This window comes from Charadrius vociferus, unplaced genomic scaffold (assembly GCF_000708025.1).
Source record: "Charadrius vociferus isolate BGI_N301 unplaced genomic scaffold, ASM70802v2 scaffold561, whole genome shotgun sequence".
In the NCBI taxonomy this organism is placed as follows: domain Eukaryota; kingdom Metazoa; phylum Chordata; class Aves; order Charadriiformes; family Charadriidae; genus Charadrius; species Charadrius vociferus.
The window spans coordinates 1,167,480-1,186,441 of record NW_009646848.1 but is presented as its reverse complement, the minus strand read 5'-3'; the positions used below and the strand labels follow the sequence as shown (position 1 = coordinate 1,186,441).

The window sequence follows — 18,962 nt, the reverse complement described above, 5'->3', positions numbered from 1 at the left end:
CTTTTTACTGTGCTCTCTCTCAGGAGTAGAGATGACTGGCACAGGCTCCTGTGGAATCACACCCGTCATGAGCAAAATCAGCTTTGACTTGCTGGACTCTCAGTACAGACCAGGGATACCACTCTTTGGGAGGGTAGGGAACTTCTGAGACCCTGGACAATAAATGGCATAGTAAATTCACAAGTGCACAATCCCGTCAGATGGAATAGCAGCATGCAAATGACATGGTCCACCTTCCTCTGCCTTTGCATAGGCAGACGAATTACTGTCAGTCAGGGCACTTTAACAACACGTGGCCCTGAACATCCTGGCAGTCAGACCAGTACAGCATTGAAGGCCCGTGGTTCTGACACATTAGAGTAACATCAAGGAGCAGCAAGTGTGGGCTATTCCACAAGGGAACGTTATCCAAGTGCAAAGGGTGACCACAACACAGGTAGGCATAGTGGCTTCATCAACAAACACACAGTCCCACACTACCCCACCAGACTGAGCAGAGGAGGGGTGGTGACAGTAACAGGTTCCACCAACAGACAACGTGAGGCAATGAGTCAGGGCTGAGCTCAACCAAGGAAGTCCAATCGACCAGATGGGAACAGCAGAGGAAAGAGCTGGGTGTAGGTCTACCTCCAAGGTAGCTTTAGTCAAGGACTGGGGCAAGGCACAAGCCTGAACTTAGAGTTCCTGAACCATGAGGCAGATTATATGTGGTGAAGGTCCCAGATGAAGCTAGAAAGGGGAATTAAAACCTACTGAGGAACTTAGAGCTCTGACAGATAATTTCCCTAGGCCTATCAGATTGTTTTGCTGAGAATTTTCTCAGTTGCTGCCTCAGACAACTCAGGATGCACCCCACACATTTCCACATTCATGTATTTTGTTACTCTCCATAAGAAACATCTTGCCTGTCAAGGAGGAAAAGGAGGAAGAGGCTTTAAGACTCGCGAATTGTTTTCTGTTTCTAGTCTAAAACCTGAAGCTTGTTTTTGCTTTGCTAGGTGACGCTGGTAGATGGCACTGATGCTCCAATTGCCAATGAAACCATCACGATTTCTGTGGATGGAGACAGATACAAAGGGAATTACACTACAGATGAACAGGGACAATCCTGGTTTTCCATAGACACTACCACCTTCACACAACCCTCCCTGGAAATCCGAGTGAGTGGCAGAGACAGGGCAGAGGGACTGGGGTAAGCCTCTGTCTTTCTGATCAGCAGGGGAAATATCTATCCATGGGTTATCAGTCTTTCTGCCAATCAGAAGATAAAGCAAGTTTCTTGGCAGGTCACCTCTCTTCTCTCTGTCTCCTGTGCGTAGCTTCTTCTAAGAGTGGGAAATATGGAACATACCCAGAGTGTTTCTGTGGACTTTCATGTGACTTGTTACCTGGTTTTGGACAGCTGTGAACTTTTTATTCTTCTTTATCAGGCTGATCATAAACCTGAACTGAACTGTTATGACAGCGACTGGATCACACCTTCATATGAGCATGCCATGCGTAGAATAAGTCGGTTTTACTCCCCCAGTAAGAGTTACCTCAAAATTGAGCCGAAGCCTGAGACATTAAGTTGTGGCTCCCCCACAGAGATCCAGGTTCACTATATCTTCACACCAGAGGCAATAGGAGAGCAGAAGAAAATTGTCATTTACTATTTGGTAAGAATTATTTGTGGTTACTTTGATATACGGCCACAGAGAGCACTGTGGCACATATAGCTACTTTCCGTGACGAGCAAGCACAGCACTGGTCAGTCCTTAGCCAGTAATGATAAACAGAGTTTGAAACTGCAAATGTGGCCTGTGGCAGTGGGATTTAAACACATTTCTGTAATGTTTCTCATGTTGTCTTATATATGTAGACATGGGTAGGGTGTACATGTTTTATTAAGAACAGAAAAGAGACAAAATGTTGATGGAGAGAGCATTGTCTTGCGTGTAGCCATCCAAGACTCTCATTTCACAATACTCCACTCCCAGTTCCCCCATTCCAAATTCATGTTCATATATGGTCACAGCTCAGAAACCAGCATTCTACAACAAGAAGATGAAAGATGAGGAGGAAAGCAGCCTCCTACTCAGTTTTGTCCTTTGGTAGTCAACTGACCGCTGAAACTGAAGCAACACCTCTAACTTCACCACCAGAAAAGCCCAATAAGCTTAGAGCTTAAGTCATATATCACGCAATGATGGAGGGTTTGGGAGAACAAAAAGAATTAGGTGAATATTCAAACAGAACTTCTTTCCCCCTAAATTTGTTTTTCTGGTTTTCTTATTTAGTGATACTAGCAGAAGAGATGAGGGTAGACTTGGAGAGCTAGAAGAAATCAGTGGAACAGACACTCCTGTTCTGATGGATGGTACAGAACATCAGGGGGACTTAGACTGAGATTACAAAAAAGACAATAGAAACCTGTGGTAGAGATGTCCATGTGCTTATTTTCAAGACTGCTAAGAATAAATTGAAGCAAAAGATTCCTGTTTATCCCGGTAGCCTGGGAAAGCTGATCTTGAGTATATAGCAGGTAACCAAACAGTGAAGGAACTTACACTTTACATCTTAAAATTAAAATTCAGTGCTATGGAATAGATACCCTACATGGAAAGTACTTGTATAAAGGCCTGTTGGTTGTGAAAAAGGAAACTAGGAAACTTTTTCTAGAAATGAGGAAATTACAGCTAGCATGCAGGCTGCTGCTTACTGCTTGACTTCAAGTACCTTATTCAAGCTCTTCTTGTTTACAGCCTGTGCTCGTCCATTCCAACACTGTGTGAGTTATGAAACTAATGCTGATTAAATTTTTCTCCAGACTGTTTCACAATGCAACTGAGAGTGGACTGAGGAGAACTTTCAATCATCAGTCCGTTCTAAATTTTTAGAAATGTGCATATAATGCCCAAACTTATGTGTGCTCAGAGGCAAAGTGCATTTGAACCTGATCTATATATACAATACGTACAAAAGGGAAGCCAGGTCTGACCAATGAGGAAACATTGTCCTCCTAGGAGTGACTATTTCTGTCTTCAAAGACACAGTAAATTCCAGTCTGGCACTTGCTCAGTATCTTCTTGGTTTCGCTCACAGTTGGCAGTGCTATTCATACACTCTACAGTTAACCCAGTGAACGTTCATTCTCCTTCCTTTCAACACTGGTAGCAACAATTACAGGAAGGTTTCTCTGTCACACAGGTGATGGCCAAGGGCGGCATTATATTAGCAGACACCCATGATCTCACTGTGAATCCTGGAGATGGTGAGCAGAACTATGGATTTTTAGCATCTCTGATGATAATTGTGGGGGCAGGGGGCTGTAGAGAAATTCTTTCAATTCAAACATTTAGTGTTTGAATTGAGATGCACTTTCAAAATTAAATTTTTTTAAATGAAGTGGCTTGGGTTAGTTTTGTTTTCTCTGAGTTCTGTCAGGTGCTATTTTTTTTTACGAGAAAATTTTAGAAAATTCAACAAAAAATATGCAGAATGTTTTGATCATTTTTTCCTCAAACCAACACTTTCTACTGACCACTCTACCCTATTCAGATTATGGATGCTTACCAGTGTTGTGAAACTCACGTTAGGTGAGCAGGAAGAACATGCCTCCTTTTCTTTCTCTCTTTCACTTTCCTTGATTTTTTGGGTGTTGTTTCTCCCTTATAAGCATGCAAACACACGCATACCCAAATTCTAACCAATGCATTTAATTTTACTCATATAAATGTCCAAGGATGACACATTTCCGTAACTGAGCCTGGCTATGATACATCTTTAAAAGTCTTTCAACAGTGAGACCAGGGAGACGTTCTGGAAGTCTATGAGAAGGAGTTACACTGCAGTGGGTATAAACAATATATGGAAGTAAAAAAATCTTGCGTTCTGCATGTTCACGGAAGGTTCTGCATCCTCACTAGTAGTAGTGACTAAACTAACACCCTAGCTCATAACTAGATATGTTCTATTGCCTTTGTCCAGGTTGTGACATGAAGCTCAGGCCCAGCTAGGAAGTCTTTCAACACAGAGGGGCATTTTCCACTGTGGTTGGAGTGATAGCTTGGTGTTCCAGCTAAATGCTTGCTTAGCAGTAACTTTGCAAACTTATTTTTTCAACCCCTCTGCAACCTTGACTGCTGTGACCCATTACAACAGTCCCTTATTTCTACATTTTTTTCCCTCATCTATTTTTTGTAGACTGTAAAGTATCTTGGAGCTTGAGGAAGAAAAGGGTTGGAAATATCAAGAAATTATGCCAGATGTTAATGGGGGAGAATCTAGAAGACATGTTAAGGCCCACCAAACTCACTGCATTTGGCTATTAGATGATCACTGTTTGAATGCAGGTGTCTTCAGCAACAGTCATAGACTTCAGCAACACTCATAAACATAGTCATATGCATATCAGTACTCCTGCCACTGCTAACAAAAAATGTTCAGCATGAGTGAACTTGACTTTTTCATCTGGGGAAGACAAATGCATATATTGGAACTTTTGTATGTTGCTTAGCCTCTTTTCTTTCTGTTAGCTTATGGGACATTTCAATTGACCTTCCCTGTTGAGACGGCAGTTGCTCCCCTGGCACGGATGCTTGTGTATACCACTTCACCCAGTGGGGAAGTCATCGCCAGTTCAGCAGATTTCCAGGTTGAAAGTTGCCTCCCCAATAAAGTGAGTATTAGTCAGGATTTATACAGCCCATGTTTGTCTCGTGGCCAGTAGTCCAGTTATCCAGAATGGAGGCAGAATTCACATGTTCATTAAATGATCTGACCAGATGTTGACTGAGGATTAGTGACTGAAACTCCAGAATAAGTTACAAAGCCATAACTATAAAAAATGGAGCAAGACAGAATAAGAAAGAGAATCACTGGTCATAATTAATTACATTGGTCAAAGCTGAATATATATTAGAAGAGCTGTGAGGCGCTAGCAAAGCTCAGTTTGCAAAGGAGATGCTTCAATATAATAGCATGTAACAGTGTCTGGAAAAGGGACTGCTCTAACCTCCTTTTGGGGTTGCAGGTCAGACTCAGTTTTGTACCCAAGGAAGGTCTTCCTGCCTCCAACACAAGCCTGCAACTCCACGCCTCACCAAGGTCCCTGTGTGCCCTCCGTGCTGTGGACAAGAGTGTTCTCCTCATGAAGCCTGAAGATGAGCTCTCTCCCAGCTCTGTAAGTCTTGGTTATTTCTGGTAATGAGCAAGTATAAGAATGAACCAGTTCTTCAACTACAATTAACACCACTATGGATATGGGGTCATGTATTTTTATAGCTGCATTCACTACACTTGGTTTTTAGAAGCTGGTTTTTATCAAAGGAGTGTTAAGTACTGTCTGTGTCCCTGTAAGTGCTGATCTGACACACTTTTCCCTGGTTGTTTGTGTTTCCCCAGGTGTATGATCTTCTCCCACTGAAGGAGATCCGGGGTTATAGCTTCAAGGACTACTACCTGGAAGAAGACAACGTAAATCCTTGTGTGTCACTTGACAACATATTATTAAATGGGTTTGTCTACATACCCATTTCTCCTGACGGCGAAGGTGATGCCTATGACATTCTCAAAGTAAGCTCCAGCCTTCTGTTTTAATCTGTTATTCCTTTTTGGAATATGGTCTCCTCTCCTCTTCTCCCTGTCCTGAAGGGGTTTTTAGTGAACCTTGCTTTGAGCTTGCTGACTTTTGTATGCAAGACTATAACCAGGCCCAGGCCCTGCATCTACGTAGCCAATCATTGGCACCTGACTGCTTCTCCGAACCATTAAAACTTTTAAGGTTCTCCTCATTGCTAGTAGAGATACCTCTGAACGGGCTCAAGTAAGGAAAGAGTCCTGAGAAGTGACCCCTGGTACCATAATATTAGAAACCCTTCCTTCATCATGCATATTCTCTTCTCTTTGTGGTATAGATAGTTCTTAATAAAGTGCCAGTTACTTTGATAACCCACAAGCAAACCTATACACATCTAGAGAGTCCTGCATAAGACTTTTTGGGTACTCTCAATCTAAAGCTTTTCACATATGTCATTTTCACCCAGGCAGATATCCCGAAGGTAGACCTGTGCCCTTAGCTTTCCATCTGATCATGCCAAGATTTAGCCTTAGGATGAGTATAACATGATAAAGCCTCAACATCTGGGTTGAACCAGTCTATCTGGCACTTATATACAAGCCTTTGTTATTCTGATCGATACCAGAACTAAGTACATCTATTCTTGACATACTAAAAATAGTTTATTTTCAAAACTGTGTTTGCATATTTTTTGCTCTTCTTTCTCCTTGTTTACTAGGAATTGGGCTTAAAAGTCTTCACTAGTAGCAAGATCCATAAGCCTGAAATCTGCCAGCATTACCCAGGACACATGATGGAAAGGAGTTACAGTAGTTCTAGTAAGAATACATGCTTCCTCCCACACAACTACCTAAAATTTACCACCCTGCTTCTTTTTCTTCCCTCTACTTCTTTTGAATATTAATTACACCAGGCAGAGCAGATTTTCTTGTCAGATAACACTGACCTAGTTCAGGATCACTCCCTTCTGGCCTCAGTCCTGAAATCTGAAACTGATACACCTCTGCCTGCTTATCCCTAGCTAGACAGATGTGCCTGGCTGGAACTGTGTGTGCTCAGTGACTCCCATGCCAGCCCCTACAGCAGGGATCCTGTAGGCGCTAAGACAGTCTGCCTACATTGGATGGACTGTGTCAGCACAAAGTAGTGGCTTTTTTTCCATCAGATCTGAGTCCAGCCGTGGAAACCTAAAAAAGGGATTTTTACTTCTGGGTAGTCACATTCTAGCAATAACTAGAGGAACAACTAGGGCAAAAGTGGGCCGAGATGAATGAGAAGGTGGTACAATTCTGTGGGTAGATATTTTACCACAGGGGGCTGAGAAATTTGGTTCTGTTTGCAGCTCTCCCACCCACATGACTATAAAAGGGTCATGTCACTTCTCTGCAGCTTCTGTGACTGTGAAGATAGAATAATGATATAACTTTACTTTTTTTTTTCTGAATAGTTCTGAGATTAGAAAGGCTATATAAAACACTCTCACCTATATCACTTCCAGTCACTGACTTTTCCGGTGCAGTTCCCAGCTTCTATTAAAAAATTATAGCTTTTGGTCTCATGATAGCTTCTAGCTTTCTACTCATAACAGATCAGGTCTTTGGTTTTGAAATGCAGGATTTGTCTTCAGAGCATGGCCTGAGACAGCTGGCTGCTTTGAGAAGATACAAAGTCTTCTAAGGCTGGTGTAAAACCTTTCATAAGGCACATCACTCTGCAACACTGTTAGAAAGCATCTTCCTCTTCTGGAACCACTTATTTGCTAATGGCCAGAGATGTAAAGACCCGTATTCATCTCAAAAGAGTCTTAGATGGAGGAGGGGAGGGCTAAGTGTGGCTTCTGTTTCTGGTCATGTATAAACACAATCAATTCTTCAACCAAATTTAATAAACTATGTGCAACTGTAATATCTGGAGGCAGAAAATTCCACATTTGACTCTATTCCAATAGAAATGTACCCTCAATAACATCATACATGGCTCTTTTGCCACTGCTGGGTTTGCTGGCAGTGGGGGAAGAATGCTCAAGTCCATCCATTCTCTGTAACAACAGTAATATTAGGAAAAATGAAGTATTGAGATGACAACAGAGAATTACATTTGTTTCCACTGGTCAAGGTTTCAAAGCTTTTTTTTTCAATTTTAAAATTTTAGCTAAGAATAACCACTACTTGGAAGGAAAGTGTCTTCCTGATTTACAGTGGAGTTTGACACTTCTTTTCCTTTCTTCCTGTCCTTGAACGAATTTGCTAGTCACTGCATTGAATCTGCTTGATGATTTCGACTATGAAATAACGGAACATATGGTTGCTGGCAATCCTGTGGAGACCGTCCGGAAGTACTTCCCTGAGACATGGATCTGGGACATAGTTCCAGTGAAGTAGGTGTACATCGGAATGTAGAGTGTGGTCACTGGGGCAAAACCTGCAAAGACATTTATGCTTCAATGGAAGTATCAGTATTTTCATGAGAGGGGTATTTCTAGTAGACAGAGGGATTTTTCAAGGTCACCAAGTATAAGATGCTTTGGGAGTTTGCTGTCAGCAGGTGTTGTTCAGTAGGCTGAAAAAAACATAGATGATCACCAGAATATAACTGAAACCTTGTTCTCTGTCCCTCGCCAGCTCTGAGGGAAATGCTGATCTAGATGTGACCATCCCTGACACCATCACCGAGTGGAAAGCTAATGCGTTCTGCACTTCGGCAGACACGGGCTTTGGCCTGTCCCCGACAGTGTCCCTCAGAGCCTTCCAGCCCTTCTTTGTAGAGCTTACCATGCCCTACTCTGTAGTGCGTGGTGAGTCCTTCACACTGAAAGCCACCGTTTTCAACTACCTGACCACCTGCATCAGGGTAAGAGATGTTCACAACTTTGCTCAGTTTGACAGCCTATGGAGGGGTACAATGGGCCACATATAACATAGTTTTCCAAGCCAGATGACTGATCTCTGACTATAATTTCATAAAGGTGTACATATGTATGAATTCTTGGCGTATTTAATGAAGGGGAAACATGTTTTCCCAACAAAGTTTTGAAAGCTGTGTTTGATTCAGAACCTAAAGCTCTGCTGCTGAGGCCCCCGGCTTTGTCATCACAGGTTTATGTCATTGTCCTGTGAAACTTGGGTTATGTGCAGACCACAGAGTTATTGCATACCCACATGGAAACTCTAAGTTCACCAGCGTGGATACCTGTGTTCAGCCTTTAGTCTCATCTCATATAAACATCTCACAAATTATCATGCCAGGTTTGCTGGAATATGCAGCCTTCTTGTGATTTATTGCATCTGCCCCTAAGATAATGAGCAGAGCTATACACTTCACTAATCTTATCTGCATTCTTTCACCAACAAAAAAGACAAGATAGAATTTGGGAGGTGATTCAAACAAAATTCCAATCACCTTTTCTCAGTTTTTTATAAATACAGATTTTTATTCTAAAAGGAATGAAGCTGGAACAAGGAGAGGCACTGATCCAGCCATTCCAATGCACTGTCATTTATTTCCCTGTCTTTACTGCTTCGTTTGCTATTTTCAGGTTCCTTATTCCACTCTCCCTTGTTCCCTTACTAGCTTTCCCACTGCTAGTCTTTTACCTCTTCACCTAACTACTCATGAGGGGGGTCTTTAATTCATGGCTAAGTTTTCAGTCATTGCTTTGCCTTTACTCACATAACTGGTCCACGCTCTCCATTTTCCTTTCCAAGGATACACGTCCTGTTCTCCACACTTACCTTCCCAATTTCTTACAGTTGTACACATCTCAGTCTTTTCCCACTTTATCAGCCAGTTCTTGCTCTGCGATATCCATAAGCTTCTCGATCCCACAGTATAATCAGCTCCACTACCCGTGTCCATGTAGTGTACTGTCTCCAGTAACCCCAGCTTCTCTGCAATTCCAACCTTCAAAAAGCCTCTCTGTACAACCGGCAGGTCAGCGTATCTCTGGCTGAATCTACTCATTTTCTGGCTACACCACTGGAGAAGCAGGAAGAATCCTACTGCATCTGCATGAATGAAAGGAAAACTGTGGCTTGGGCGGTAACACCAAGATCTTTAGGTAAGAGGCTGGACAACAAGAAAATACTGGGATCAGGCATCTGTGGATGACAACAGATCTTTGGTGTGAGGAGCTAGGTTACTCCAAACCTGTCTGGAATGATCTTGTGCAGGCCAGAAGTGAGAAGTCCAACCCTGAGGTTGAGACACTACACTGGGATGCAGGTTCCAAGTCCCAGACAAGCTATTTAAGTATTATGTACCATTATTTTCTTAACATTTGAATAGAAATCACAAATTCCCTTAATGCATGCAAAGCACTCAGACATTCCTGTTGTGGAGCTGAGAATGTCCTAGCTTAATGTGACTGGGTCCGAAATATTTTAATCAAAGCTTGCTTTCTCTGAAGCCTCCCAGAACAAGACTGATTTACAAGACCTGCCCCTCCACTACTCTTCTTGCTGATGGACTAACGCCTGCTCAGGTGGCCATCACAAAGGAGGTGGCCTGGAAGGCTGCAGCTGGATCAAGATAAAACACTGTCTCTAGTTTAGTTCTCCTCTCAGAAAACCTTCTCTGTAACACACCAGAGAGTACCCAGCACAAACACAAACCCACATTTCCCTGGCACTGCCTGGCAGCGCTGTCTGACCCCTGTTTCCTCCAGGGCAGGTGGAGTTCTCGGTGAGCACTGAGGCGCTACAGAACCAGCAGCCCTGTGGGAACACCATTGTGGAGACCCCTGAGAAAGGGGGGAAGGACACGGTCATCAGACAGCTGCTGGTAGAGGTATGCGGGATGCTGAGTTTGGTGGCATAGAAATGTAATAATAATTTCATGCTCCACAGCAACAGTTGCTGTATGATAAAGGTTTTCTGGTTTAGCCATGATAGCAGCAATAATGGCTTGTGTGACTCTTACTCTGCACGCTTTTATAAAAGTAGCATTGATAAATCTCACACAGGCCAATAGAGCCCGTAACTCATAATGTTGCCATTTCATAGTAAAAGCCGGGTATGACATTACACAGCAGGACAGAAATAATAAGGCAGGCGATAATGACAGTTTTGTCCCAGATGCATCATCAGGGAGATAAATGAGAACTACTTCGCTTTACCTGTAATATAAATCACAGGGATATATTGCAAATGGAAGACTTGCCAGAAACCTTATGCATCTCCTCCAGCACATGGCCAGTACTCTGGAATATAGAACGGTCACCACAAACTGCAAATATTTCCAAACAAAACTGCCATCATTGTTTTTATTATGCATTTAAAAATGTTCAAAACAGTATGACTTTTTATTTTTGCACTCTTTTGTGCATTTTTTTCTTAAGCAGTGTTTTGCAATGATAAAACCACAGCTTTTCCCATGATAAATAGACAGTCATAAAATTAATCCACAGTGTAAGGCTCTCTGTGATATTAATAGCAAACAAAGAGTACTAGCTTGTTGTATAGTGAAATCTATGTAATATCACATCATAATATTGTCAATCCTATGCATGACAGGAAGGAATAATTGTATTTAACAAAATTAAGTCAGGAGTAATATATAACATTGCATATCCTCCTTACATTGCAGACATTGCAATTTTCAGTAAGGCAGAGCTAGGACTTATGTAATATGTAATTTCAGAAAATGTTTTGCTAACATTCATATCTGTTAGGCTTCTTTTTTTTTCTTTTTTTTTTTTAATTTCACTTATTTACAAATGAATTTGATTGTATAGTGCAGTTCTTTTATCAGGGCACAAATAACTGTTTAACCTTTCAGGAAAACTTCCAATTTCATATATGCCTTCGGGAAAAAGTGTTTATTTTGTTCTTTGAAGATACTGGATGATCAGAACTGTAAAGTCTTTTCTCCCAGATGGCGGGGAAGTGAAAATAACTGAATGAGCACTAAAATGACTTCTTTTAGGGTGTCTGAGAGATTGCTGGTCTTATCCTGTTATTGTAATGAGGTAATAAATCTGCAGCAAGCCCTGACTGGATAGAATCAGAGATTAGTAACCAAGGCTGAACAATTAATTAGCAGGGGTGGATACAGTGTAACTTGCTTGGGGTGGAGCTGCATTGTCCCAAACACATGGATGCCAGTATCCCCTGCAACTGGCACTGCATCCAAGGGAGAGAGAAGGGAGTGTGCCAGAGCCCCGGGGGTGCCTTCTCGCCCCTCGGGAAACCAAGCCTTGCTGAGAGCTGGTCAGGAAACAGGATGTTTTTTCACCCAGGAATTTCTCAGCTGGAAAGGAAAATCTTTCAAATTGTCACAGTTTGTATGTTTTAATTTCCTGTTGAAATGTTCAAAATAAAACAAAACAATGGATTTCTCATTTAGTTGCATTTCAGAACAACATACTGAAACAAATAAGAAAGTGCCTTTTCAAACAGAAGCATTTAGCTCTGTCATAGTTTATCCTAAAAGGGTTTTCTTCCCTCCCCTCACCCCCTTTAATCTTTCTCTGTCTTTTCATACTGAACAATGAGAGACAATGTATTTTAACTGTGTGAGAAAGTGAAGGTAATACCATGGTTTATATGCCAGAAAAAAAATTCAGATGGCAAAAGTTGGGAATCAGTAACAAAGCAATGGGAACTTTCCTATTCGGAAGTTAAAAAAAAATGATGCGGGGATCTCACTGAAATAAACTCCGAAAAAATATTTTTTCTAGTAAAGATTTGATTCCTGAGTTTTATGCAGAATGTTTTCAACCAGCTCAACAGAAAACAGGATGACTTTGCTGACTTCAAAAATTAGGATAGAAGTTTTTGAAACAGAGGGATGCAATCACCAGTTGACTGTGGCATGTATTTAAATTTTGGGTGTTGCAACGTGTCACTTGTGGGTGCATTGGAGTGCTCTAGTTGCCACCTGTCACAGCTCTTGCGTACATATCCTACTGGTGTCCCAGGCACTCAGCCATCATCACAGCCTGAAGAGTTCTGCTACACTGGACCAAGGTGGGTAGCACCTTGGAAGCCAGAGCCCCGTGCACTGTTAGTAACATCATCTTGCATGTTACCTGCATCATAACCTGTGACGATGAAGGGCTTCTCTCAGTAATAAGAAAGGAAAGAACATGTATTAAATTTCATGTTTGTAATTAGCCAATATATTATGGTCCTCAATTATCCTCAGTTTAGCACACAGAAGAAAAAAACTTTGTAAGCAATTTCTAAAGACTTTTCAGTATAATGAAGTTATTACCACAAGACAATTTATAAGTATTTAATTTTCTCAGAGTCCCTTTCAGTTTCCATCTTAATATATCTTCCTTTTCTTTTTTTTGTTGTTGTTTCTCATTTTTTGCTTTTCTTCCTGCTGTTTTCCCCAAGCCGGAAGGGACTGAGGTGGAAACTACCTACAACTCTGTGCTCTGTGCATCTGGTAAGACCCTTTTGCTTTCTAAGACTTTGATGAGGTTGACACTAAAGACAAAGGGAGAAGACAATGTTTGTGAATGCTCCACTCTGAGAAGAAAGGTGTAGGGATCAGATAAAATTGAACAATCTGGTAGTGAAACTAATTCTTCCTAAAGGAGAACAGCTGAGACTGTAATAGTCCCTGCAATTACAGAGGCAGAAGCCTTAGGAACTTAGGGTAGGAACTTAGGCCAGGTCCCTGTAGGGAGAGAATATCTGCATTTTAATAGGGTTATCTCTAACGTCTTTCATACAATGGGTGTAAAATCACAAACCGGTCTCTGCAGTAAGCCAGGTGTGTCCGCCAAAGCAGAAGAGGCCAGAAAAATAGGCTGGTAAGTGTATTTGTCAGTCAAGGCCAGCTGCTAGTCCCATGTAGAAGTCCGTGACAGTCTGTGTGTGAACGTATTGCAGGCCCAACACAAAATCTGCAGGATGGGAAGATTCCACAACAAAATTACAGATAAATGGATTTGGTGAAGAGAAGAAACCCCTGTGCAGGGAATGGTACCTCTTAGCTGCTACCCATACATGTAGATATATCTGGAATTGTAACCAAATTGATCTGGTTTTTATCCCAGAAAAGTCAATGTCAGAGCCAGTCTCCCTCGTTCTCCCAGAGACTGTGGTGGATGGCTCAGCCAGAGCATATTTCTCAGTGCTAGGTAAGTGAAGCATTCTTGAAGTGTCACATGCTATTTTGAAACACTGCCATGTTTCTTCAGGCTGTGCTCAGTCTACTGGCAAGCCCTGAACTGCGCTAATTTACACTGGAAACTGTCCCATTCCCCAGGCGACATCATGGGCACTGCCATGCAGAACCTGCACCAGCTCCTCCAGATGCCGTTCGGCTGTGGGGAGCAGAACATGGTCCTCTTTGCACCCAACATCTACGTCCTGGACTATCTGAACAAGACAGGGCAGCTGAGTGAGGAGGTCAAATCCAAGGCCATTGGCTACTTAGTGAGCGGTGAGATGGGACACGTCTTTTGCTTCTCTGTTCATTCCTTCCCTTGACAACTGGATAAGGACACTATTGGCCACTGGTATATATGATCTGGGGGAGGTTATCCTGGTGCATTAAGGGAAGATGTGGTGGGTCAGGAGTATATAACACAATAGCTATGAGAGAATCCTGCACTCAGGTGGAGGTACAGGGTGAGAGAGGACAGCATCCAAACAGGAACACAGAAAAAGTCCAGGACTGGCAATAACTCAGAGTTCTCTTCATAAGAAAAGGGATATATGAAATCCATAAATCAGGCTGTAACCATTAATCATGGCAGCTGCTTATGTAGATCTTGGACCTTCCTTAGGATTAAGATTTAGATAGTGTCACACACCTTCAACTAGGCCAGAATTTTAACACACTAGCTAGGACATGTTGGCAGACATAACACCAGTACACATGGAGATGGTGGATATCTGCTGACTAACAAGGGATTGGTTTTACTCAGTTATTTTGCAGAAAAACTGCACTTCCTCCAATGAAAGCTATCCTGTTTGCTGCATCCCTATCCTGTGTGGGGCTCACCTTTGTATTCAGTTCTCCTCTGGGAAGTGTTTTCCCATTTCTCTGAAGTCAGGGATACATTTACCTCTCCTCATCAAGTCTAGGGCAGAGAGTGGCAATAACCGTAGATACCCAGTTTCCAGGTCTTTTAGAAGAGGAAGAGCACAAGGATGGAGGTAGTCAGAGCTGTGGGTTTGCCTCATCTTCCACTGTAACACTGAGTAGTGTACCTTACACTTGTGCCATTGGAAGGGGGACACTATGTCCCATGTCTGCTACATTTCCTTTGCACAGCTCCTTGAAAAGTACTGTGACAACTAAAATATTCTTCCACTCTCTATTTCAGGGTATCAAAGGCAATTGAACTACAAACACTGGGATGGTTCTTATAGCACCTTTGGGCCCCGTTACGGGCAAGTTGGGAATACCTGGTAAGACTTCAGTACCACTGGCCACAGTACCATTTCTGGTTTTCACGCCCCTTCTTTCCTCAGTGTTCTCTTGTGCTTCATCATTGTGGAGGTTGAAATAGAGGTGGAGACAAAATGATCATCATGGCATCATAGGACAGTCATGTGGGATAATGGAGCAGGGAATGATGCTAAGGGAGACGCCTTTTAGGTTTCAAGTGCTGCACTGATAGCTACTTACCTCCCTTGCCACCCTTCTTCAGCTCAAGTGAGGGTGACCCGCAGGATGCCCTAGCTAGTTCTTGTTAGCCAAAGATGCTATGAATGCAGATGAATCCCCAGAGCACCATTGCCCCCCTACCCACAGCCCTCAGGGCTATGAATGTCAGGCTTGATTTACCATTGGTCCCTATCTCACCAAGTCACTAAGCTAGCTCACAGTTTCCAACCAGCCCCCCATGATCTAGTTCTGTAGCCTCTCCTGCTTTCTTCCACAACAGTGATGCCCACGTGCGCCCTATGGCCTATGGCGGATACAGGGCCTGCTCAGGATGTCTCAATTCTCTCTGTCACTTTCAGGCTCACAGCCTTTGTGCTCAAGTCCTTTGCCCAGGCCCGGCCTCACATCTTCATAGATGAGAAGCACATCCAGGATGCTTTGGTCTGGCTTTCCTACAAACAGAAGGAGAATGGCTGTTTCCGCAGTTCTGGGACACTCCTGAACAATGCCATGAAGGTAATGCGTCTGCCTGGTTGGCTCCACATGAGCTTTGTCAGGCCCATGACTTGACCACAAGTCACTCTGGGACTAAAAGAACTATTTCAGCGCTTGGGGACTGGGATGGAGAGGGAGTTAAGTATGTGAGCTATCACAGAACCGGGAAGAAGCCAACAGCAGCTTCTGAAGGACTTAGCATGAGAAGGAGGCTAGGAAGAATTTGTCCCTGGAGGATGTAGATATGTAGCAGAGGGAGAAGGCAGTGGTGCTGTGTGGGATCAACATCTACTTTTGTGGTTCCCCTGCAGGGTGGAGTGAATGATGAGACCACGCTGACGGCCTACATCACTATCGCATTGCTGGAGATTCCTCTGCCTGTAACCGTATGTGTCTGCATCCCAACACAAGCCACAGATGGTACTAACCTACCCTACTAGTGGCCCCCAAAATTATCAGGTCCCTTTAACTTTTGAAAGGAGAAATCCTGTCTGAATATTCTTTCCATTCAACCTAGACTGGAATAACATTTTGTCCTCCATTTTCCTCCCCTGTTCAATCTTGTCTCCCATATTCATTTCACTTCACTTAATCTTTTCCTGAGTTCTTTTGTGGAGAATCAAGCTTTTGCTCCTTTAAAAGAGTACAGCTTGGATTAACAGTGAGTTAAACAATACTTAAATCTCCGAAATGAGCCAAATACGGTTTAGACACCCACAAAAATCTCCTTTTGTTTGTTGGAATAGTACATTCCTGTTGAACCACTTGTACGGGCCTATTGTGTTGACACAACAGCACACATCTGTAAGAAAAGGTTGCATACTCAGGGATTCATTCTCATTTTGTCTGCCTCTTTTAGATTGTTTTATGGGAAATCCCCATCCTTAATGCTTGGGAAATAAGGTCTACCTATAGGTAATAAGGTATACCTATAGGGAATACCATAAACAATAGTCTGTGAAAAGCCTGAAGCCTATGTAAAGCCACGTGAGTTTGGTCATTCTGATCCCTGAATCTATGATCCCCTCACTGTGAGACAAGCCTTTGGTGCAGGTAAAATTGGGGTGTGAATTGCGGCAGAAGGTCTGGTGAGCCAGGATTGCCCGACTGGTTGCCGGGCTGCTATAATCTCTCTTCTCCAAACATAGTACAGACTACTTTGTGTTGAAAGTTTTTCCTGTATAGTGAGAACCAGCAGAAGGAATTATTTTGTCAGTAGGGTGACATGGATGACATTAACTTCAACAGGAGCGTATTATTTCCTTGGTATGTATTGTGTTTAGAAGGCAAGTTCTCAGGCAGAACTGTATTGGATAGCAAGGACATTTTTCATTTATCTGTCTGAGCCTAAAAGTGCCACTGAACGTGGAGGGGTTTGTCAGAATCTGATGGAGACATGGGTGCATTTCAAGTTAAGCTGCACAAAACTCCTGAGCATAGCACAGCCCTTAGGTATATGGAGTATTTCTGTAAGTAAAATAAGCCATATTAGACCCCTCATAAAAAACTTACTAGTACTGTCCTGAGCACGTGTATCTACTGCCATGTCCTGTCATTTGACTGAACTCCTCCCCAACACTTACCTTACATGTAGCAGGAAGCATAGGAAATATACGACAAGGCACAGACCCAACCAATTTTATTTTTATTCTTTGCTTTCTCAAAAGCAGCTGAACTGCTTCTCCAAAAGTGACCACAAAAGATTCAATCTTCCAGTACACACCCACTGAAGGCAAACTACAAAGTAAAAAGCCACTGAAAAAAAAAAAAAGTCTTTTCCCTCTAGACCACTGATTAAGCTGTAAACATGCTGTTAGGCTTCAGATCATGGCATGCCCCCTGCAGAGTTATTGCTTCAATTTTATAACAGTTTTTCCATCACAAATGAGGAATAGTCACGTGTCTCGCTGAAAGGTCATGGGGTCACAGTGTCTGTTACTTAACACTATGTAAAGTAGCTATATCTTGCTTTGCTGTAGAGATTTTGCTTTTAAGCCATGCTTGAGATTCTGGTTTCAAAAAACCATGCATTGTTGATGTTAACACATCACTAAAAATACTCCAGAAAATAGAAAAAAGATATTCTTTCTTGTGCAGAGACAGACATTACGTCCAAGCTAGAAGGTACGTTATCAAGTTTCTACAAAATGAAATTATTCCAGAAGGCCCTGGAAAAGGGGAATTAAACATAAAAAGAAAAGGATAGAGCAGAGGTGAAAGCACAGAACAGACGCAGGGTGATTGCTAGAGGAGGAAAGCAAGTATCTAGTACATCTACAGAGAGGAAGTATGTCAGAGAACTCCCCTTGCCCTGAGACACAATCAGGACAGTAATTCTTCTCAAGGCCTTGCTTCACAGTCTTTAAATCAACCTGGGAGAAAAACATTACAACAAGATGTATTACAGAAAAGCATACACAAGATAAGGAACAGGCTCTGGCTGCTCATTCATTACAGGCAGTATTGGACCTGGAGGGGAAGGGACACACAATAGCACAATCTTTGTCAGACAGGACAGTGGGGATGTCAAGGGCGCATAGGTACCATCTGATTTCTGTTGTTCTAAGATGGACCTCAGTATGAGCTTTGGCTGCTCCACCTCAGTCTCTCTCTCTCTCTTCCCAGCACTCAGTGGTCCGTAACGCTCTCTTCTGCCTGGAGACAGCAGCAAATGAGAAAGAAAACCATGTGTACACCAAGGCACTGATGGCGTATGCCTTCGCCCTGGCAGGGAAGCAAGACAAGCGGAAGGCATTGCTTGCCTCACTTGAAAAGGAAGCTGTGAAAAAGGGTGAGTGCTCCTGGTGGGACATGTCTTTCTTCCAACCCACTGGCTTTACATCTTCCCTTGATAACATGTCTTTTGTTGGTGGGGCAATGACTGCAGGAAATTTCTTCTGTGGGTGGGGAGAGGTGGAGGGAGAGGAAGGACTTGTGCAAAGGGGTTGTGTTTTTGAGGACTTCCTTTCAGTGCCCAGTCCTACTTCTCTGCTCCGAGGGAGTTTGTCAGGAAGCAGCACGCACCATCCCCATCGGTGTTCAACTGAAGGGTAGTTCTGCCAGCGTCTCTCCTCAGTTCGCTCCTCTTGCCACACCAGGCACAGCTTAGCAAAGGTTTAGCCATGTTTATGGCCACTCCTTCCTCCCAGTGCACGTGCTCAACATAGAACAAAGCTGACCTTGCACAGCACAAGGGACGATAAATCAGAGGAGAGCTGCAAGTGCTGAGAGAGAAAATGAACATACAGGTCATTTCAGAGGCCACAGCATAAGCTCTGAGTCTTCCAGGAAATCACGTAATGGCTCGGCAGCATTCTGGTAAAGTCAGGCCACACAG

The 18,962-nt window shown here is 42.8% G+C and overlaps 1 protein-coding gene across 1 annotated transcript in view; it reads left to right on the top strand.

Moving 5' to 3' along the window:
- Positions 1-18,962, top strand: part of LOC104294532 (alpha-2-macroglobulin-like) — a 187,457-nt gene that overhangs the window by 13,896 nt on the left and 154,599 nt on the right. Inside the window, exons 10-28 of the mRNA XM_009894144.1 lie at positions 24-133; positions 999-1,160; positions 1,431-1,658; positions 3,190-3,253; positions 4,518-4,660; positions 5,015-5,164; positions 5,386-5,556; positions 6,279-6,378; positions 7,811-7,937; positions 8,182-8,410; positions 9,491-9,617; positions 10,224-10,345; positions 12,901-12,952; positions 13,569-13,652; positions 13,781-13,957; positions 14,847-14,931; positions 15,490-15,646; positions 15,937-16,011; positions 18,251-18,416. Of these exons, the coding sequence (XP_009892446.1) occupies positions 24-133; positions 999-1,160; positions 1,431-1,658; positions 3,190-3,253; positions 4,518-4,660; positions 5,015-5,164; positions 5,386-5,556; positions 6,279-6,378; positions 7,811-7,937; positions 8,182-8,410; positions 9,491-9,617; positions 10,224-10,345; positions 12,901-12,952; positions 13,569-13,652; positions 13,781-13,957; positions 14,847-14,931; positions 15,490-15,646; positions 15,937-16,011; positions 18,251-18,416 (2,529 nt within the window). The remainder of the gene's footprint in view (positions 1-23; positions 134-998; positions 1,161-1,430; positions 1,659-3,189; positions 3,254-4,517; positions 4,661-5,014; positions 5,165-5,385; positions 5,557-6,278; positions 6,379-7,810; positions 7,938-8,181; positions 8,411-9,490; positions 9,618-10,223; positions 10,346-12,900; positions 12,953-13,568; positions 13,653-13,780; positions 13,958-14,846; positions 14,932-15,489; positions 15,647-15,936; positions 16,012-18,250; positions 18,417-18,962) is intronic.